This window comes from Gopherus evgoodei, chromosome 14 (assembly GCF_007399415.2).
Source record: "Gopherus evgoodei ecotype Sinaloan lineage chromosome 14, rGopEvg1_v1.p, whole genome shotgun sequence".
NCBI classification, from domain to species: domain Eukaryota; kingdom Metazoa; phylum Chordata; order Testudines; family Testudinidae; genus Gopherus; species Gopherus evgoodei.
The window spans coordinates 4,214,239-4,234,244 of record NC_044335.1 but is presented as its reverse complement, the minus strand read 5'-3'; the positions used below and the strand labels follow the sequence as shown (position 1 = coordinate 4,234,244).

The following is a 20,006-nucleotide window of genomic DNA, read 5'->3' as shown; positions in this document are numbered from 1 at the left end:
GAAACTCATTTTCAAAGCCTCTATGATGCGCACTGCTTTTTGGTGTGCTCTTCTAATCGTCCTGGTGTCTGGCTGTGTGTAATCAGCGGCCAGGTGATTTGCCTCAGCCTCCCACCCCACCATAAAGGTCTCTCCCTTACTCTCACACAGCCAGCAGCAATAACAATGGAGACATTGGTTTGGCTGAGGTCTGAGCGAGTCAGTAATGTGCGCCAGCACGCCTTTAAACAGCCAAATGCACATTCTACCACCATTCTGCACTTGCTCAGCCTGTAGTTGAACAGCTCCTGACTACTGTCCAGGCTGCCTGTGTATGGCTTCATAAGCCATGGCATCAAGGGGTAGGCTGGGTCACCCAGGATAACTACAGGCATTTCAACATCCCCAACTGTTATTTTCTGGTCTGGGAAGTAATTCCCTTGCTGCAGCCGTTTAAACAGAGTAGTGTTCCTGAAGATGCGAGCGTCATGAACCTTTTCTGGCCATCCCACGTGGATATTGGTGAAACGTCCCTTGTGCTCCACCAGTGCTTGCAGCACCATTGAAAAGTACCCCTTGCAGTTTACGTACTGGGTGCCCTGGTGCTCCGGTGCCAAGATAGGGATATGGGTTCCATCTATCGCATCCCTACAGTTAGAGAATCCTGTTGCAGCAAAGCCATCCACTATGACCTGCATGTTTCCCAGAGTCATAACCTTTCGTAGCAGCAGCTTAATGATTGCTTTGGCTACTTGCATCACAGCCGCCCTCACAGTAGATTTTCCCACTCCAAAATGATTCCCAACTGACCGGTAGCTGTCTGGCGTTGCAAGCTTCCAGAGGACTATTGCCACTCGCTTCTCCACTGTGAGTGCTGCTCTCATCTTGGTATTATGGCGTTTCAGGGCAGGGGAAAGCAAGTCACAAAGTTCCACGAAAGTGCCCTTATGCATGCGAAAGTTTCGCAGCCACTGCGAATCGTCCCAAACCAGCAAAACTATGCGGTCCCACCAGTCTGTGCTTGTTTCCCGGGCCCAAAATCGGCGTTCAATGGCTAGAACCTGCCCCATTACCAGCAGGATCTCCAAAGTGCAGTGGAAAAGAAAAAGCTCAGTGGTATCTTACATCAAAATAAACTTAAATGGCAGGCCAACTAAGTTTCTTGGACTAGCAACACACTATCATAGGACTGTATATTGTCACCCATCATTGTAGTATCTGAGTGCCTTCCACATATAATCAACAGCAACAGCGAACTTCATGGAATCTCTGGCATGTTTCCTTTTACGGGGTAAAAACTCTTCTGTGGGAAGTGGTTTTGGTTTACAGAGTATCACTAAAAAGGCCGCATCTGCCCCGGCTAAATCCAAACAAAAGCAGTCTTAACCAGGGGAATGTAGATATAAAGTTGAACTTAAAATGGATAAAAAAAAGTATCAAGATATAATTGCTTTGAATATTTTGGAAAGGTAATTAAAATAGGAAAATATGTATGATATGCAGAAAAACTTCTCCCTCACCCCAGAAACTTTAAAGACTCATTGACAGAAGTGAATACGATGGTGCCAAAACAACTGTGCCACTCTGTTAGGTAAATAACTTTCTTATAAAGAATTGATAAATACATAAAGCACTCAAAGCATGAAACTACTTCTTAAAGTTCTACAAACAGGTTTTTAAGAAAAAAATGACATTACAGAATAGAAAGAACAAAAGGGGGAACCTTAAAATCAGGTCTTCAGTTTTCTAGGCAACAACACTTGTGTTTCTTTTTTTCCCAAGCACAGAAATTCTCTGCTTTTTCCAGTTTGGCTAAGCATGAACCAAAATGTAGAAGCAGCATAACATTTCTCTATAACCTCACCTTCTGCTGCTTCCTGTTACTAATTAGAAGCCTTTTATCTAAGAAGTGAACTTTGCAGATCACTTTTTCCATAAGCACTCTCCTTTAAACAGAACTCAGACACTGATACCTGAGACTTCACAGCAGTATTTAAACAAAGAGCTGATTACCTTTTTTCATAGGTAGAGCTGAGCAGACCTCCATCTGGTCCCTTGGGAATTATCCCCACCCAGATCTGGTGTTTATCAATAACATGTGGATTTTCCAAGCAAACGGGGAAAGGACTGAGGAAACAGGAGAGAGATGATCTCTAATGTAAGAACATAAGAACGGCCATACTGGGTCAGACCAAAGGTCCATCTAGCTGAGTCTTCCAACAGTGCCTAATGCCAGGTGCCCCAGAGGGAATGAACAGAATAAGTAATCATCAAGTGATCTGGCTAATACCCATTGATAGACCGATCTTCCAGGAATTTATCTAGCTCTTTTTTGAAGCCTGTTAGTCTTGGCCTTCACAACATCCTCTGGCAAAAAGTTCCACAGGTTGGCTGTGTGTTGTGTGAAAAAAATACTTCCTTTTTTTTGTTTTAAACCTGCTGCCTTTTAATTTCACTTGGTGACAGCCAGTCTTTGTATTATGAGAAGTAAATAACACTTCCTTATTTACTTTCTCCACACCAGTCACGATTTTATAGACCTCTATCATATTCCCCCTTAATTGTCTCTTTTCCAAACCAAAAAGTCCCAGTCTTATTACTCTCTCCTCATACAGAAGCCGTTCCATACCTCTAATAATTTTTGTGGCCCTTTTCTGAACCTTTTCCAATTTCAATATATCTTTTTTGAGATGGGGCGACCACACCTGCACGCACCATGGATTTATATAGAGGCAATATATCTTCTGTCTTACTATCTATCCTTTTCTTAATGATTCTTAACATTCTGTTCCCTTTGACTGCTGCTGCACATTGAATGGATGTTTTTAGAGAACTATCCACAACGACTCCAAGATCTTTTTCTTGAGTGGTAACAGTTTATTTAGACGCATCATTTTATAAGTATAGTTGGGATTATGTTTTACCAATGTGCATTACTTTGCATCCTCTTCATGCCAGTTCTAAGCCATTATTTCATTTCCAACCCCAAGCATTCAAAAATCATGAGATAAGGCCCATTAGATTGGCTTACAAACAGTAAATAATGCCATATGACTTTATTTGCACAGAAAAAAAATGAACTTACATCTGCATTTCCATGGTGAAGGAGGAGAGTGGGGAGAGGGTCCCACTAGTGAGAATGATTGTCCGGACTCCCTGACGGACCAGTTCATGCATGCTGTACCCGGGGCTGAAACACCAGTAGCTCAAGACCTTTCCTGTATCAAACAGAAAATAAAACACTAAGAACTGAGGTCTGTTTATACAGTGGAGACCATATGTCTGAGCTGCTCATGGTGTAAACCAGAGTTTGAGGTTCTATAACTGGATATGGGCACAAACCAGAACCTAGTGCTAAGCTTTCATACCTGTTTAGAGGTGTCTGGACATGGGGTTTGTGGTTCAGCTTGTCTTTGAACTTAAGTCTGACAATTCAAAGCAAAGTTGAAAGGTCAACACCCACCCAAATTTCAGTAGTTTCTAATTTCAACAAGAGACTCTTGTCATCCTCAAACACACAGTCTACTAAGGACGATTGTGCCAGTCAGAGTAACCAAGGTTGATGGTGTCGCACCAGGCACCATGTATAGAGAAGTTCCTAGAACTGGTTCAATCCTATGAATCCACGAATCTCTGGGTCATTCCCACAGGCGGCATCAGGTAGGGTCAAGATGTGCATCCCTTCATATGTTGATGGAGAGTGAGAGCACAGGGTGCAGGGGCGTTTTTATCCATCCTGGCAACATGGTCGAAAAGCATGTAACATCACTTTTGTATACAAGGACTGACTGAAGGAAGGCCTGAGACTGTGGAGGAGCCCAAATACATCACCCATTACACATCCCTTACACTAGGTTCTCCTGGTCCAAATACAGCAATTGTTACTTCTGTTGGGGAACTGAAAGCTTCTTCCAACCCTGATCAAGCTATGCTTCTCAAGTGAGTCACTAAGTACTCATCATTAAAGGCGGGAAAATTATTTTAAACCAATGTTTTATTCTCCACACTCCGTCCCACACACTGCCCTTTGGGCAAACACACCCAGGAGATACTGAACCCTTGGAGATTTCTATTCAGAGACTATGAGCAAACCTCTTCACTACACACCAAATCTGGTGCAAATTAGCATGGTGGAGGCAGTCTCTAATTGGACCTGTATGTGGATAGGTCTGGGAGAGTGCCCACACAAGGTGAGTAGACACACAAGCAAGGAGCACAGGTAATCCCAGGTAATGAGGATGTTGAGAGTGAGTGTGGGAGGCTCAGAGAGAGGAAACACTCCCCTCCAACTCATAAACCCACCCCTGAAACATCCTCTCTCTCTGAACATGCAGAGGGCTTTCAGAGTGTCAATTCCATGGATTCTGGAGGAGCCAGGATTGGACCACAACAGCTACAGCATCTGGTTCCTCCACTGGTTGTGACTTTTTGAGCATATCGGTAGCCCAAAGCGAGAATTTAGCCCAAGGTGCTGAACTCTTCTTAGTGAGCTGAGTCAAGACAGATCCCCATAAAATCCACTGAAAAGCAGCACTTTTCAGGCATCTGACAGCATTCCTATAGACTATCCTAACACAAGCATTACAGCACCTATGTGAGGAAATATTTGCTTTTGGCTATTTTTGTTATCTGTAGGATTTGTACATGTTGTAACTAGCTTGTCATGAAGTAATTTTCTTGTTTTGAAGAGGTAAAGAAAATATTTTTTTCTTGGTAAACTGTGGAAGATTTTCATGACAATTTTGCAAGGCTGATGTATACAAAACATAACCAAACAACATTTACCAAACAACATAAAAAAAACAAAACAAAACAAAAACAAACTGCGCTGTTTGCTCTGCTTCCCCTATCCCCACCTCCCCGATAATGAAATTTGTCCAGGAGAATTCCTGTAATAGAAAACTAAGGTTACACAATATCCGAAGATGATAAAACGTGCAAGTTATCAGAGAACTATGCTTACATTTAGAACTGACATCACTGAAGTCAACACTTATTTCACTGAAATACTTAGAAGAGGAGGTCCAAAAACAACAGCTGAAGTGCTATGACTACTGATATTCCTAAAAATAAGTTGTTTTGGCCTCAAGATGAATATTTTTACATGGAAAAAACAAACAGCTTCCAGTATATTTAAGTACCAAAATTATGAAACCAGATACCGACAAACAAAACAAAATAAACTCTTAAGGCGTGTCTACACTGGAAATAGAGATGTAATTTCCATCTCAAGGAAACGTGTGTACTACTCAAGCCAGTGCACCAAAAATAGCAGTGTAGCTGCAGCGCAGCAAATCGGGCAGGACAGGCTAGCTACCCAGAGTACATTTCCATCTATGATCCTAGGTATGTACTTATGCGGCTACCCCTCCCACAGCTCATGCTGCTGAGGCTACACTTCTAATTTTAGCTCACTAGCCCTAACAAGCTAGTGTGGGTGTTTTCTTGAGCTGGAAATGACATTTTCCAATCTCACCGCAGATATATCCTTAGAGACGCCTCCAGACAACCAAATTATTTCCTTCTAGCACCATCTTCCATAGGAAATTTAAGTACAGAGACCCTAACATAACTTCTGAACCTTAATGCTCTAACCAGAGATTGTCAAAAGGTCTGTTTTGTTTGCCCTAATTAACAGATTTTTTTTTTTAGGGAGATTATTTCCTCACTAAATCCAACTTGGAGCAGGTTCAGTGGCTTGGGAAAAAGCCTTAAGTGCAGAGAGAAACTTGGCTTCTGAATTCTGTGTTTCATTCTGCAGCAAGGTTATACGGAGATGGTGCCAGATAACAGATGTAAGGAGCAGTACTAACAACAACAGGAGAAAACCCAAATTAATCATGAAAGGCTCAAAATTTACAGTTAAGGCTGAAGCTCCACCATGACAGCACCCAGTTGTGCTTAAGTACGGAGGTCTCACAATAGGGTTACCTAACAGAGCACACTGATGCTGTGATGCTGCTAACTGGCATGGGACCTCTGGTAAAATAAACATGGGAGATTTAATTTGAAAGGGTAATTTTTCTGGCACATTGCAAGAGCCAAATGATAGGGACTTAGAATGAGACAACCAATTACAGCTCCGCAGCCAGATCTGAAAGGTTTGTACTGAGATAACAACTCAGAACACTGATAGGTATGTTACCCCTGCAATTAAAAACCCACAGCTAGCCTGTGCCAGCTGACTCGGGTTCAAGCTCAGGGGCTGTTTAACTGCAGCGTAGACATTTGGGCTTGGGCTAGAGCCCAGAGTATAAGACCCTATAAGGATTCCAGAATTCAGGCTGCAGCCCAATAATGTCTACATTGCAATTAAACAGCTGCTTAGCCTGAATGCACATCAGCTGGCATAGGACAGCCGGGGGGTTTTAACTGCAGTGTAGACATATTCTACATAAACACTAACTTATTCTTAGAAAGAGTTTTACATAGAAAGAGGCCAAAGTGTTGCCTTCTATTTGTTACATCAAAAATGTGTCCACTCAGTAAGCTTGCAAACCCAGTTCTCTGTGTTTGTACAGAAGATGCCCCTGTAATGTGTTACCACTGCCACTTAGAGAAACCACAACTCTACCTGACCCGCTGTTTATAACCAGGCTTTACAAAGAAGGATAGTGACTATAATTCAGAACCTTCAAGACCCATTGAGCAGCAGTTTATGCTATAAAGACAGTTAAAAGACAAATAACTGCACTGGCTTGCTAAGATTCCAAGGAGCCTATTAACCTCACACCTTATTGGCTCCTGATGTTAAGTCTTACAAAGCTAGTGCTGCAGTCTCAACCAACCTTTTAACACCAGAAAAGCATGCAACAAAGAAGACTAAAGGCAAGAGGAAAACTGCAGTATTTCCCTCCAACCCCCATGGGTACTTTTTCCTCTTAGGGCTAGTCACCACGGTTTTGTATAGGCATAACTATTTCAGTTAAGGGATTGATTTTTTAAAAATAGTTATACCTGTGCATCCTCTAGCAAGGACAGTGCTATATGCCAGTATAGCTTATTCTTATTCCTATACAGGAACAGATGTATTGGTACTAAATATCCATGAAGTGATATAACTGTGTCCACACTATCAATTTAACTGATTTAATACAGTTAGAGCAGTGCAATTTGTGTTCAGGCAAACCCATAAAGTTCCCTACGGAGCTACTCTGTTTTGCCTTCCCATCCAGCACAGCCATTTTGACATTCAAGGAAAATGAGGTGGCGCTTCATGCATAGCCCTGCGTTGGCACTCCCTAACCTGCCAGAGAGCTCCCTGTTGAGTGACATGAGACACTGCACACTGAAATGCTTGCTGCACTAGCATTTTCAACCACTGGGACAGTTTCCAACATTTAAATCAGGGAAGGCCTTGTTAACTGGCTTTTGTATTAATCTCCCATCACAACCCACTCCTGCACCTTCTTTTTTTGTTACTGATGAACTCCATAGGTCTGTCCTCTGCTTTTTTTTCTGATTACTGGTATCCATATGAATGTGCACCTGTGGAAAAAATAGGTACATGACAACATCTTCCCAAAGACTGCTGCAGAAATCAGATATATCTGCACTCCCATAAGCTGTGGTCCGGCCCTGGATAATTGAGGTTCACCAGCAGTTCTTATAATGCTTACAGTGTTTGGCCTTTGCCTTTCCTCATTTCTCCTCCCCACTCCCACTCACCCCCCAAAAAACCCGACAAGGAACACACCACCACTCAAATTGTGATTTTGAACCAATTTGTTAGAGCAGGATTTCCTGAGCTGCATAAAGAAAAGGCAAATAATACAATTATTTAGCATGGACTTATTACCTCCCATTGGAATGCAGTGTACAGAGTTAAAAGAAGAAGGAGATGCTGTATATAGGGCAACAAAAATATTAAGTCTTGAGAATAAAATTTCTGAGAGGAAAGACTGGCTTTTCTTCATTTGAGGTGAAAAGTGATCCTATGTCAGATGATTTAAAAATGATGAAAGCAAAGGAAAAAGCCAAAAGAAAATGTTCACATAGGTAATGAGTTCAAAAACTACTAGGCAACCTAAAAATTAGCAGTTTGGAGTTAAGGAGGAACACCAGTAGAATAATTTCAAATGTGGGGTAAACCCATGGAGTAAACTGTCAGGGAAAATGATTGACGCTAAGAGTATGCATGATAGACATTCCTTCTGGAGAAGGAAAGGATTGAGGGGGGTCTGTTAAAAATGCAAGAAGGCAGGGCTAATGGTAGCCAAAAGAGGTCAGGTTTATTGGGCTAGAATTTCTTCCCCAGCCGTTAAAATTTTAATGTCATACACCCCAAAGGGGTCTGTAGGACAGAGAATGCAGGTGCGAAAGGGGCCTGGGAGTTGAGTGCTACAATTAAAAAGTAATGCCAGACAACAGGGAGGGAAAGTATTGATGTCTGTAATCCTCAAAGTCTAAAGAAAGGAGATCTATGCTTCAAAGGATCAGACCCTTTCCAAAACCTTCAGAGCATCTGCCAAGATTAAACACACAATTCAATTTACCAAATGCAGTAGGAACCTGGTTTATACAAATCCATCATCCAAAAATACCCATTTATCCAAAATTAAGAGGTGTCCTAACATTTAATATTGAATTGAAAGGTCAGTGTATCCCATTCTCCATTTATTGGAATAAATTACATTCTCTTCTTCTCTTCTGATGGACGGGGTTTTAGTGTATTTAGTGTGGGAAAAGAAAAATTAAATAGTGCCATAGTTAATTCAGTTCTTTCTCATGGGAATCAAGTTTAGCACTTCCCAAATGCTATGTAGGACAGTTCATTTCAAACCTTTCCATGCACCCTTTCTCACACTGCCCAATTCTTTTGGGGTTGGGGGAAGCTGACACAGTTTTACTGGTGAAGTATGTGTGTCTCTTGGTAGATAAGCATAAAGGAAGAGGAGTGTCATGTTTTTAAAGCAAATGCACTTTGATGCATGGACTCCCTATGCTGGAATGAAGAGGATGAAATCCCCTCTAGGTCTTGAACAATAAAAAGGGTGTTCAGAGGACTAAATGGGGCTTCAAACCTTCAGTCACCCAAGAGATTAGTTTAGGAATATATTAAGGCCTAGTCTATACTTGAAAGTTAGTTCAACATAGCTATGGCACTCAGGGATGTAAAATAATTAGATCCCTAGGCATCGCAGCTGTGCTGACCTAACCCCAGCTTTAGATGCCTAGCTACTCTGGCCCGGGGAGGTGAAGTTCCTACCGCAATTCCCTCAATGCAGGAAGCATCTACAGTATGATGCTACAGCACATAGCTATGGTGCTGCAGCTGTGTCGCTTAGCTCCCATAGTGCAGATATGGCCTAATCCTTAAACAAAAACATGTGGCATCAAAGTTTTCCCATAACTCACAACTGCATCATCTTCATGCTTCCTAGGTTCTTAGCAGAAATTTAAGAGCTAAAAACCAGATGTTCCCTTCTTCCTGGAACTTGAGCAATGGATTCTAATCTCAAGCAGTACTCGAATATTTGACATCCCCTTGACTCCCGCCTGTAGGATTTACACATCCTCATCTCCTAGAATTGAACAACATACTTTGATGTTACACTGCCCACTCCCAGTGATTTCTGCACTGTCTGCTCTTGACTACAACAGCCTATCCACGAAACACCAGAAAGGAAGAGAAAGTGACAAAACATATCAAGCATCCCATACCTTATAATACTTGGATATTGATTGAACTGGCATGAAGCTGGATGTGCCTTCTGGAGGATCAATGCTAAAAACAATCTAAGAAACAGATGGATAAATCAGAGAAAATGTTAACAGATGCCTCCAGCAAAATCAGTAACGTGTCACAAACAATTATGCAAAATGATTGCTGCTGCACTAACTTTAAAATATATCTTTCAGTATTTGTTTTCTATACTTAGGTGCTGTAATTCTGTTCACAAAAATAGACGCAATGGTGAAAGTATCTTTGACAATCAGGACAAATATGTTTAAATACTTGGAAATCTTTTTAGGTTCCAATATGGACTTCTTCACTGTGAGTTGAAAGTACCTGTGACACTATTAAGTAGAGGGGAAAAATAAGTATTAAAATGTATAATTAGAACCTAAAAGGGTTTGCTAGTATTTACACAAATTTGTCCTGATTGTCAAATATACTTTCACCGTTATATCTATTTTTACAAACAGAATTACAAAACCTGAGTAAACAAAACAAATATTTGCAAGCACAAATGGATAGTTACAGAACTAGTGAGCCATCTGTGTGAACAAATACCAAATTTATGCAAGCAACACAAATAACAGTGCATGTGTAAAGTCTAGATAATATTTAGTCCTGCATCAGTGCAGGGGATTGGACTAGATGACCTATGGAGGTCCTTTCCAGTCCTACATTTCTATGGTTTTATGTTCTACACAATTAAACAGGATTTTGGTTAATTTTATGATGAGTAGAAACACTCTACAAATACACAAGCTGGCAATGATACAGGCTACAGCTGCTACAGCCAAGTTTCTTGAGACATTTAAAAGGCATTAACAGTGCTCATGGGAATACAGTTCATAGTTAAAGGAAGGCATTTCCCATTATAGTGAAGAAAAAAAAATAAAGACAGCATTCTTGGAAAGCATAACTGATGAAAATTAACCTTAGTGTGGCCAAAAGGAGTTTTACCAAATGTCTTCAAAACAATTTTTTTTTCAACAAACATGATAAATTGAAAAGTTATACCCCTGAAAACAGGGTTGTATAACAAGGAAGCAGTAAGACCCAGAGAATAGGGGCCCAGAGAATAGCTGCGAACTGAGTCAGAAAACCCAGCTTCGATTGCTGGTTCTACCACTCAATTGCTGTGGGATACTGGGCAAGCAGTTCAACCAGTGTGCCTTATCTTCCCCACATGGGGATAATGACACTTGCCTTCCTTTATAAATCACTGAGACACATGGATATAAAGTGCTACTGTTATATCAGAACATACATATATCTACTGAATCGATATAGAAATATAACATCTTTTACACGGCTGGGCACATTTCACACATATGAATGCATGAACAGCTCAGCTTTACAAACCAATCTTCTATTGGCCCAGTGATGTGAGGGACCAGAATTCAAACACCTCACTTTTATAACTTCCAAAATGTAGGCGTGCCCATCTCACCAGACAGGATAGGAGCAGCTGGTTACACTGACAGGCTGTAGCAACTCCTATGAAGTGGATGAGTAGCAGCAAAGAAAGGTTCTAAGGCACTCAAAATAGAGTAAAATCTGGATGATGTGTCACTTGCCTAACAGACCCATTTCAACCCAAAGGTACTGGTGCACTTTTGACAGGGGTAAAATGTGACATGATAAATCTCAGACTCCCCACGAAACCTCCTCTTTGTGCTGAGCTTCTGAACTGCATGTTCCCAACTAGATTGACTGTTAGGAATGAGACTCACTATTACTGTCTGAAAGGCAGCCTGATTCACCAGCTGAGGCAGCACGGAGCTCAGCGCTGCTGACCAAAACCAAGACACGTTCATACCACACATCCAACTGAGCAGGGTTGTAAGATTCAGAACAGCACTTGACCTGAAGCTCAGTGTGAAAGTACTTTGATCCCAAATCTGATTGCACAGATAGAAGTTGTTTTAAGGTGTTGATGGCCCAGAGCTGGCAGACTGTTAGGAATACAGCTCTATGTCTGACCCATTGTGGGCTGCATCTGCAGCTCTCTCTGAGTTAGGTGGGCTGCATCCACACAATATATATACGCCTATACAGCCCTTAGGATGTCACAAGGACTGCAGCTGTGTGCTGACTGGGCCGCAAGCGGCCAGCAGGTTGAGAACCACTGGTCCAATCTTTGCCATGCAAGAGGAATGGTTAATACATTAATTCTGCTCTTTCAAGTGACCTCCGGAGGGGTGTTTTCTGTAATGTGCTTTTGGATGTTTGCTTTCTGGCAGCACAGCTGACCGTAGCAGGACCAGTAAACAATGACTACTGGGAGGAGGAAAGGCTAATTCCTTTTAAGATAAGAGAGGTGAATCAATTGGTGGAAGAGAGAGGAAAGAGACTGTGATGAACGAGCTGCCTATTCTGCTGTACAAAGCTAGTTATTTTTTCTTAGAAAAATACGGAATAGAAAACAAGATCATCCCTTCCTGCCAAAATCCAACTCTAGAAGAAGGGGGAGAGTTTATTCAGCTGCCAAAGCATGCAATTCATGATGGGAAAACTAACAAACAGTTATTGGGAAATTCACTATTACCACTTATGTTTCCAGGAATCACCAGTGAAGTGAAAACATTAACTACTTGAATGCTGTCAAACGATCCAAGTACAGGTGACAAAATGCATTTCAGGTACATCACTTGGAAACAGCAACATTTCAGGTTTAAGAGTTATAGCTGTGTTAGTCTGTATCAGCAAAAACAATAAGGAGTCCTTGTGGCACCTTAGAGACTAACACATTTATCTGAGCATAGGCTTTCATGGGCTACACCCCACTTCATCAGATGCATGGAGTGGAAAATACGGTAGGGAGGTACAAATAAAGCATATGAAAAGATGGGAGTTGCCTTACCAAGTGGTGGGGTCATATATCACATTGGTAGATGTGCAGGTGAATGCCACACCATCAGGGGCTCGTTCACCTGCATATCTACCAATGTGATATATGCCATCATGTGCCAGCAATGCCCCTCTGCCATGTACATTGGCCAGACCAGACATTCTCTAAGCAAAAGAATAAATAGACATAAATCCGACATCAAGAATTATAACACTCAACAACCAGTAGGAGAACACTTCAATCTCCCTGGACACTCAGTAACAGACTTAAAAGTAGCAATTCTTCAACAAAAAAACTTCAAAAATAGACCCCAATGAGAAACTGCAGAATTGAAATTAATTTGCAAACTGGACACCATCAAATTAAGTCTGAATAAAGACTGGGAGTGGATGGGTCACTACAAAAACTAATTTCCCATTGCTGATACTCACACCTTCTTGTCAACTGTTTGAAATGGGCCACCTTGATTACATTGGCCTCATTAGCACTACAAAAGTGATTTCCACCCCTCTTCTTGTCAACTGTTGAGAATAGCCCACTCCCACCTCAACTGAATTGTCTCGTTAGCACTGACCTCCACTTGGTAAGGCAACTCCCACCTTTTCATATTCTGTGTTTTTATACCTCCCTACTGTATTTTTCACTCCATGCATCCGATGAAGTGGGTTTTAGCCCAAGAAAGCTTATGCCCAAATAAATGTTAGCAACATTTCAGTACAACACCAGGGCTTCAGAAGAATGCAACCATATTCCACTGAGCAAGAAGTTTAAGCGCAAAGTATCTGGTGTAATTATAGGGAATGCTGGAGCCTACAAAATGTAACATTATTCCCAGTAAAGAGGAAAGTAAGTAACAGTTATAAAAAGTCTTTGGCAAGAAGGGAGACTGCAGACTGACATATATTGCCCTCCCCAGATTAAAAAAAATTAAAAAATTAACTGTTGGTACTGTATACAGACAGAAAATACAGGGGAGGCCATTTGAATTAGAAGCCTGTTAACATATTAAGGTGCTTTGGTAATTAAAAAGCACATAAGAGTGGTTTATGCTGTTACCAAACGCAGAGCAGTGCATACAGTTATCCAGTTCAGTTTTCAGATAAAGTGAATTTCACAGAATGTGTTGAATGTTTCTGTTGTCCCCCATGTTACTCCCCCCCGACAGCTAGCTTTCTCCTATCCCCCTCCTCCTGCCTTTACTAGTAGTTCTGGCACTTTTGCGCTTCCTACAATTTAGTTTACATTTACAAGCAGCATCTTCTCCCAGCAAAGAGTCTGTGTGGCACATGCTTTCTGAGTAAAAAGAGTGAAAGTTAACTGCTGTGGGGGACTACTAGCCACTAGGGAAAGAAAGTCCTTAGAGCTACAGTGAATAGAGGGAGTCAGGGGGTCACAACCAACTACAGCAGTCCTCAGGGTCATTGGAGTGGAAGGTGGGAGTAGGCAAACTACTAACTATATAGGGTCACTGGTTTCATTTAAGTGTCATTTATCAATCTGATTTTATTTCTTGCATCTTTACCTGGATGTCCAAATTTTTACACTGAATTTATCAATGATTTCTATATATTAAACAATAGAGCAATGAGCAAGAACAAAGCAGCAAGACACGTTTACAAATCTTTACAACGATTATCACCACCTCTCTGTGAAAGGCCAGAGGAAAATCTGTTCTGATCCAAAAAAGAAAAAGGAAAAGTTGGGAGAGTGCACAGTCAAATTTCACTATCAGCTTTCAGGGAAAGTTCCAATTAAATTTGACATACAGTGACTCAATCGAGGAGACTGCCCTGAAATAGTTAAAGTCTGGAAACAAAGCGATCCCATCTGAAATGTCAGCAACTGTTCCAAAATGAAAGAATTACAGTTGTGATACTACTATTCAGTCTGACTTCTTGGCTCTTCAAACTTCATTATGTACTCCGTTGATACAACTCAGAACAAAAGCGTTGGCCAAATTCAGACGTCAACTAGGATATGAATTTCAGTTCACTAGTCCACAATATCCTCTAAGCTCTTTGCAACCATTTCCTTCCTCAAAGGCATATTTATATTTTCTAGTCCTGCAACAGGAGGGAGATTGCTAGTGCAGTGTACTCAACCATGTTCTTCTGACGTATTATTGAGTTACAACTGTAAAACATTTTATAGGTGTCCTATTTTAAAAGTTCCTTACAATCAATAAATAAATCAAAAGAACAGAGATTAAGATTATCTACATTTTTCCCCCAACAGCACCTTACTCTTTCATGGGAGTATCTCTTCTAATCAAATACTGCTGGCTGAACATGCTATTTGCACAACTCAACAATCCAGCTCCTCCTGGTGGTGGTTAGAAACAACTGAATCATACTTTAATCAGACACCTCTAAAAGGGACGTTTATATCTATAGAATCAGAGAATACCAGGGTTGGAAGGGACCTCAGGAGATCATCTAGTCCAACTCCCTGCTCAAAGCAGGACCAATCCCCAGACAGATTTTTGCCCCAGATTCCTAAATAGCCCCTCAAGGATTGAACTCACAACCCTGAGTTTAGCAGGCCAACGCCCAAACCACTGAGCTATATATGAATCTTTAAGATTGCCTGTTCCCATCTCATCATAGTGCAGAGAAATATCAACAGATTTTCACTTTCCCTTATTTCCTACTATGTCAAATATCAGAAGTACACAGATGCCTAACTCTTTTATAGCTGGCTTCTGAATGCCACAAATCAGTTCTGTATTTCCTATAAATGAACTTTCAGTCCACAAGATGCCAAGAAAGTCTGGTCCTGGAAGTTAAGAAATGAAACTCACAAAAAGTTTCCTTTAGAGACTAATCTCTGTACTCAAAGGAAATTTAGAATAGTGTGGATTTAGATGTTTTAAGTAGATTCTCACCCGTATTCCATATGCCCCACTGAATTACATAGGTAGAAGCAATTTCTCAACAGAGAAAACTAACCAGAACAGCTATACCCACACCTTAATGCTTACAGCGAAAGACATGAAATCTCTGCTGAAACACACTACCAAACTACAAGCCACATGGAGGCAGCTCTGTTTGAGTCTATAGTCAAGTAGAAATTCTTCCCTCAATAGTATGTCAACTCCCATCAATGCTTAAGAATTAAACAAACACACTTCAAAGAGAAAAAAAGACGCCTTTGGTGTCTTTCCACATCCTCCACTATCTTTTCAATCTTTTAGAATTATAATGAAGAAACAGAACAGAATTATTTACCTGAATAATGTCTGAAAGTTTATGTAATCCAGCTATGTTGGTAAATATCCCAGTACCTAGAGAGGATAGTATATTAACTTTTTATGTAGACAAATGCAGATATGTATTTATACCCATACCTGAGCATGTGTACACACACAGACACACAGACACACACACATAAATGTGCACTGCACACATCCACATCTCACTCACTACCACAATGATTATGAATAAAGTGGCTCAAAAACATCATTGGATAACAAAAAAATAAACTAAACCAGCACATTGCCAGCATAGTTTGGTGTGCAACAAGAACATGACGATTTCATAGTATTTGGTCCCATCTCGGCCGTGCACTGAGAAGTTGTAATGTAAATTAGCTTTCATACTCCTCACATACGTTAATAATCAATGACAAAATCTCAATGGAGGTTCTCTAAACTGAGAGTCTGGAGAGGCTGGATACTAGCTGTTTATAAGGTATTTCAAAAGGGAACATTATGCCATTTTCCCTTCTAGGAGTAGTAAGGCTTCCCATCCCTTACAGGCACCTGACCACTTCCCACTGAGTATTACTGCCCGGTTAAGAAGGTAGCATATATAATTCTCCAAAATAGCTTTCCTGATATCAGTGAAGCACTCAGAGATCCCGCAGACTATGCATGTAAACAGGCATTTGAGAATAAACAATTTTCAAATTGTCAGTTTTCCACTTGCTGAAACTATGACAGAGGTGAGTGGGTGGACACTTTTAACTGCCATTTCACAAGCCTATGGCACAATTAATGTTGCTCCCATGCAAAGGGAATACAGGAAGAACATTATGTGAATAGTGCTCATTCTCCCTTTCTCATTTACACCCCCAAAATATGGAAGCTTCCATTTGCCGTCATCTGTAACTTACAGAACTATACATAGTAGCCCTGGCGACAGGTTTACACTTACGGCCTGACAGAAATTGTTCAATCTGTTCCAGCGACTCTAGGAGGGAGGTTTTGGTTTGAAATGTGATCTGGGCCTCTGCAAACAGATCAAAGATGTAGCTGCAATTCAAGAAGAAAAATACAATTGGACAAACTTTGCAAATAACCGTACATTTAATAACAGCAATATCTTGCCCTTGAAGTTCACTGTATTCCCTTCTCCATAAGCGATAAGGGTAAATAAAAGTAGTAACTACTTTGTTACAAGATTAACTGAGATAATGCTGGGATATTTTTGTTTGAAAGCCCAACGACCTTCACCACCACATCATCTGCAATTACTTTTCATGCACACCTTATTACAACACACAATTTCCTTTGGTTTACAAACAGTTCTGTAGAGCCTGAAGTATCTCAGCCAAAATGTAGTTACACTGGTACCTTAATATGAATCAGTATTTCACAAGCCAGCATTTGACGGAAACAAATAAAGACCATCATCCAGTTCAATATACCCTATTATTCACTTACACGCTCCATGCCACACCTTCCAAACTTTAAGTTACTATTTTTATAGGAGCTGCAGTTTCCAACTTACAATATGGTTGGACTTTGCCATTACTAAACAGCAAGAGGCTAAACAGCAAAATCCCAATCACAGTAGGATAATACTGTATTCAAAGCATCATATAATAAACAAACTACTCGCTATTCCTAAAGGCATGGAGTCAACTGATTTAGGGTCATATTTGATAGATTTCATCATTAGTATAATCTGAGGCTGAAATGCTCTTCAGAGTTTAAAACATAACAAATTACTGAAATACCATGAAAGTAAGCCAGTACAATGGGGAACATTTTATGGGGACCCACCGAATAAAGTTACGTAATAAAAGCTGGTTCCCAGAGCTAGGGTAATATTACTAATGTTAACAGCTAGTATACCTTTTAAACACTTATTGCTACTTGCTGTCCCAGGGGCTTCCTATTTCAGAGCATGGTGTTACTTTCATATGGAACTTTGGAGGAGAAACTCACATTGGAGACAGTCTCATTAGGCCAGAAGTCTCTTCTCCTAACGTACAGTCACACTAATGAGGAGGATAATACAATCTCAGAGCACCAATTAGCACCTACCTCCCTTCTTTAGTGACTCCATTTCCATTATCCGGCAGCTGCACAGCATCAATAGCATTTTCCAGTTGAAGAAGAATTCCTTTAAGGCAATCAAAGGAGAAAATAGTTGAATTTATAGCGTTAGGGCCTTTGTTACAAAGATAGTCACCTAGTTCCTCCCCCTAAACCTAGCTATTATCATGTTTGTGTAACCAATCTGATACTTTAAAAAACTGCTGAAATATACATTTTAAATTCTTCCAAATGTTTAATTTTTAAAACTTCTTAACGTTTATAGTTATGACCTTATAGTTATAGACCACTTATCATCCAAAAGCCCTTTGTAAGCATTTAATTAATTAAGGGCTTGTCTACATCAGAAAGTTGCAGCGCTGGTGAGGGAGTTACAGCGCTGCAACTTTGAAGGTGTACACATCTGCAGGGCACCACCAGCGCTGCAACTCCCTGTTTGCAGCGCTGGCCGTACTCCCGTTTTGTCTCGGGTGTAGAGGATCCAGCGCTGGTGATCCAGTGCTGGTAATCCAATGTAGACACTTACCAGCGCTTTTCTTGACCTCCGTGGAAGGAGGAAGCCTCTGGTAATCAAGCTGGTCTCCTTTCCCGGTTTGCGCTCTCGTTCCCCGAACCGCCGAGCAAGCGGTTCTCCTTCCCTGCGGTTTGCAGGGTGGCTCCGGGAACGCGAGAGCAAACCGCGGCGAAGCTGGTCTCCTTCCCCGGCTTGCTCTCTCGTTCCCGGAACCCCGAGCAAGCAGGTCTCCCTTCCCTGCGGTTTGCAGGGTGGCTCCGGGAACGCGAGAGCAAACCGCGGCGAAGCTGGTCTCCTTCCCCGGCATGCTCTCTCGTTCCCGGAACCCCGAGCAAGCAGGTCTCCTTCCCTGCCGTTTGCAGGGTGGCTCCGGGAACGCGAGAGCAAACCGCGGCGAAGCTGGTCTCCTTCCCCGGCTTGCTCTCTCGTTCCCGGAACCCCGAGCAAGCAGGTCTCCTTCCCTGCGGTTTGCAGGGTGGCTCCGGGAACGCGAGAGCAAACCGCGGCGAAGCTGGTCTCCTTCCCCGGCTTGCTCTCTCGTTCCCGGAACCCCCCTTGAAGCCGCCCAACAGCGCTGCAGTGTGGCCACATCTAACACCACTTGCAGCGCTGGTTGCTGTAAGTGTGGCCACTCTGCAGCGCTGGCCCTATACAGCTGTACTAATACAGCTGTAACAACCAGCGCTGCAAAATTTTAGATGTAGACATGGCCTAAGCCTCACAACATCCCTGTGATGTAAAATCTATGTAGGAGAGTAGAACATATGTACATTTGCCTATTTCCTTGCATTTACAAGGGATCCTCACATCTAAGAGAATTTGCTACTATGTGAGATTTTAATACATGATCTTTCACTCACTCTGACACCTTTGCAAATTTATTTCACTAAAGACCTCTTTATTTCAGTGGCAGGTCACCATTTTGTATAGCTGAGCCTAGAAGATGAAGGTTATGAAACCATGGGAGAAACAAGGCATAATAATACCTAGCTCTTCTATAGCACTTTTTATCAGTGACTCTCAAAGCACTTTACAAAGGAGGTGAATATCCACGTTTTACAGATAGGGAAACTAAGGCACGTGGAGGTAACTTGCTAAAGGTCACCCTTCAGGCCAATGGCAGAGCCAGGAATAGAACTGATGTCTCTCCGGAGTCTCACTCCAGTGCTCCATCCATTGACTCATACTGCCTGTTCATAACAGTGAACTTTATGCTGAGGACATCCAATTACACAGTAAACTGAGATTTTACATGCCACCTTATTCTATGACTCTCTGAACGACCACTGCTGATCTCCTGCTGGCTTATGAGAAGGAAGTATTCTGATTAAGTGAGAGCCCCATAAACAGGCAAAAACAGCAATATGAACAGCTCATCCAAACAGTTCAAATATTGTCTAGGCCATGCCGAGTAATCTGTGATTAATTTGAAGTTGTAGGACGGAACTGTGGAACTAAGCATTTGAAAATATTTATTGGCATCAAGAATATTCAAAATCCCCCATTTAACACAACCTTGGACCACTTTGGTAATGTATGGGACCCTGAAGTTTTCTGGCCTGCTGAGCTGAAAAACATTATCAGGATTTCCATTGTACTTACTTCCTAACGCCATAACCCAGGATTAGAGATCTTAAACTCACCTTGCACTGCCCAGCAACATGAGCAATTAGAAGACAGATCACTGCTGCAGGGGATACAAATT

General features: G+C 41.5%; 1 protein-coding gene across 13 annotated transcripts in view; it reads right to left on the bottom strand.

Annotated features, from left to right (window-relative positions):
• RTEL1 (regulator of telomere elongation helicase 1) overlaps positions 1–20,006 on the bottom strand; it is a 112,316-nt gene that overhangs the window by 70,560 nt on the left and 21,750 nt on the right. For 12 of the 13 annotated variants that reach the window (XM_030533576.1, XM_030533574.1, XM_030533583.1 and 9 more), the window contains 7 exons: positions 17,776–17,854; positions 16,661–16,758; positions 15,734–15,789; positions 9,643–9,717; positions 7,386–7,467; positions 3,065–3,197; positions 1,993–2,106 (listed from right to left, as the gene is read on the bottom strand). In XM_030533576.1, coding sequence (XP_030389436.1) covers positions 1,993–2,106; positions 3,065–3,197; positions 7,386–7,467; positions 9,643–9,717; positions 15,734–15,789; positions 16,661–16,758; positions 17,776–17,854 — 637 coding nt within the window. The remainder of the gene's footprint in view (positions 1–1,992; positions 2,107–3,064; positions 3,198–7,385; positions 7,468–9,642; positions 9,718–15,733; positions 15,790–16,660; positions 16,759–17,775; positions 17,855–20,006) is intronic. The other variant, XM_030533582.1, reaches the window with a different exon arrangement.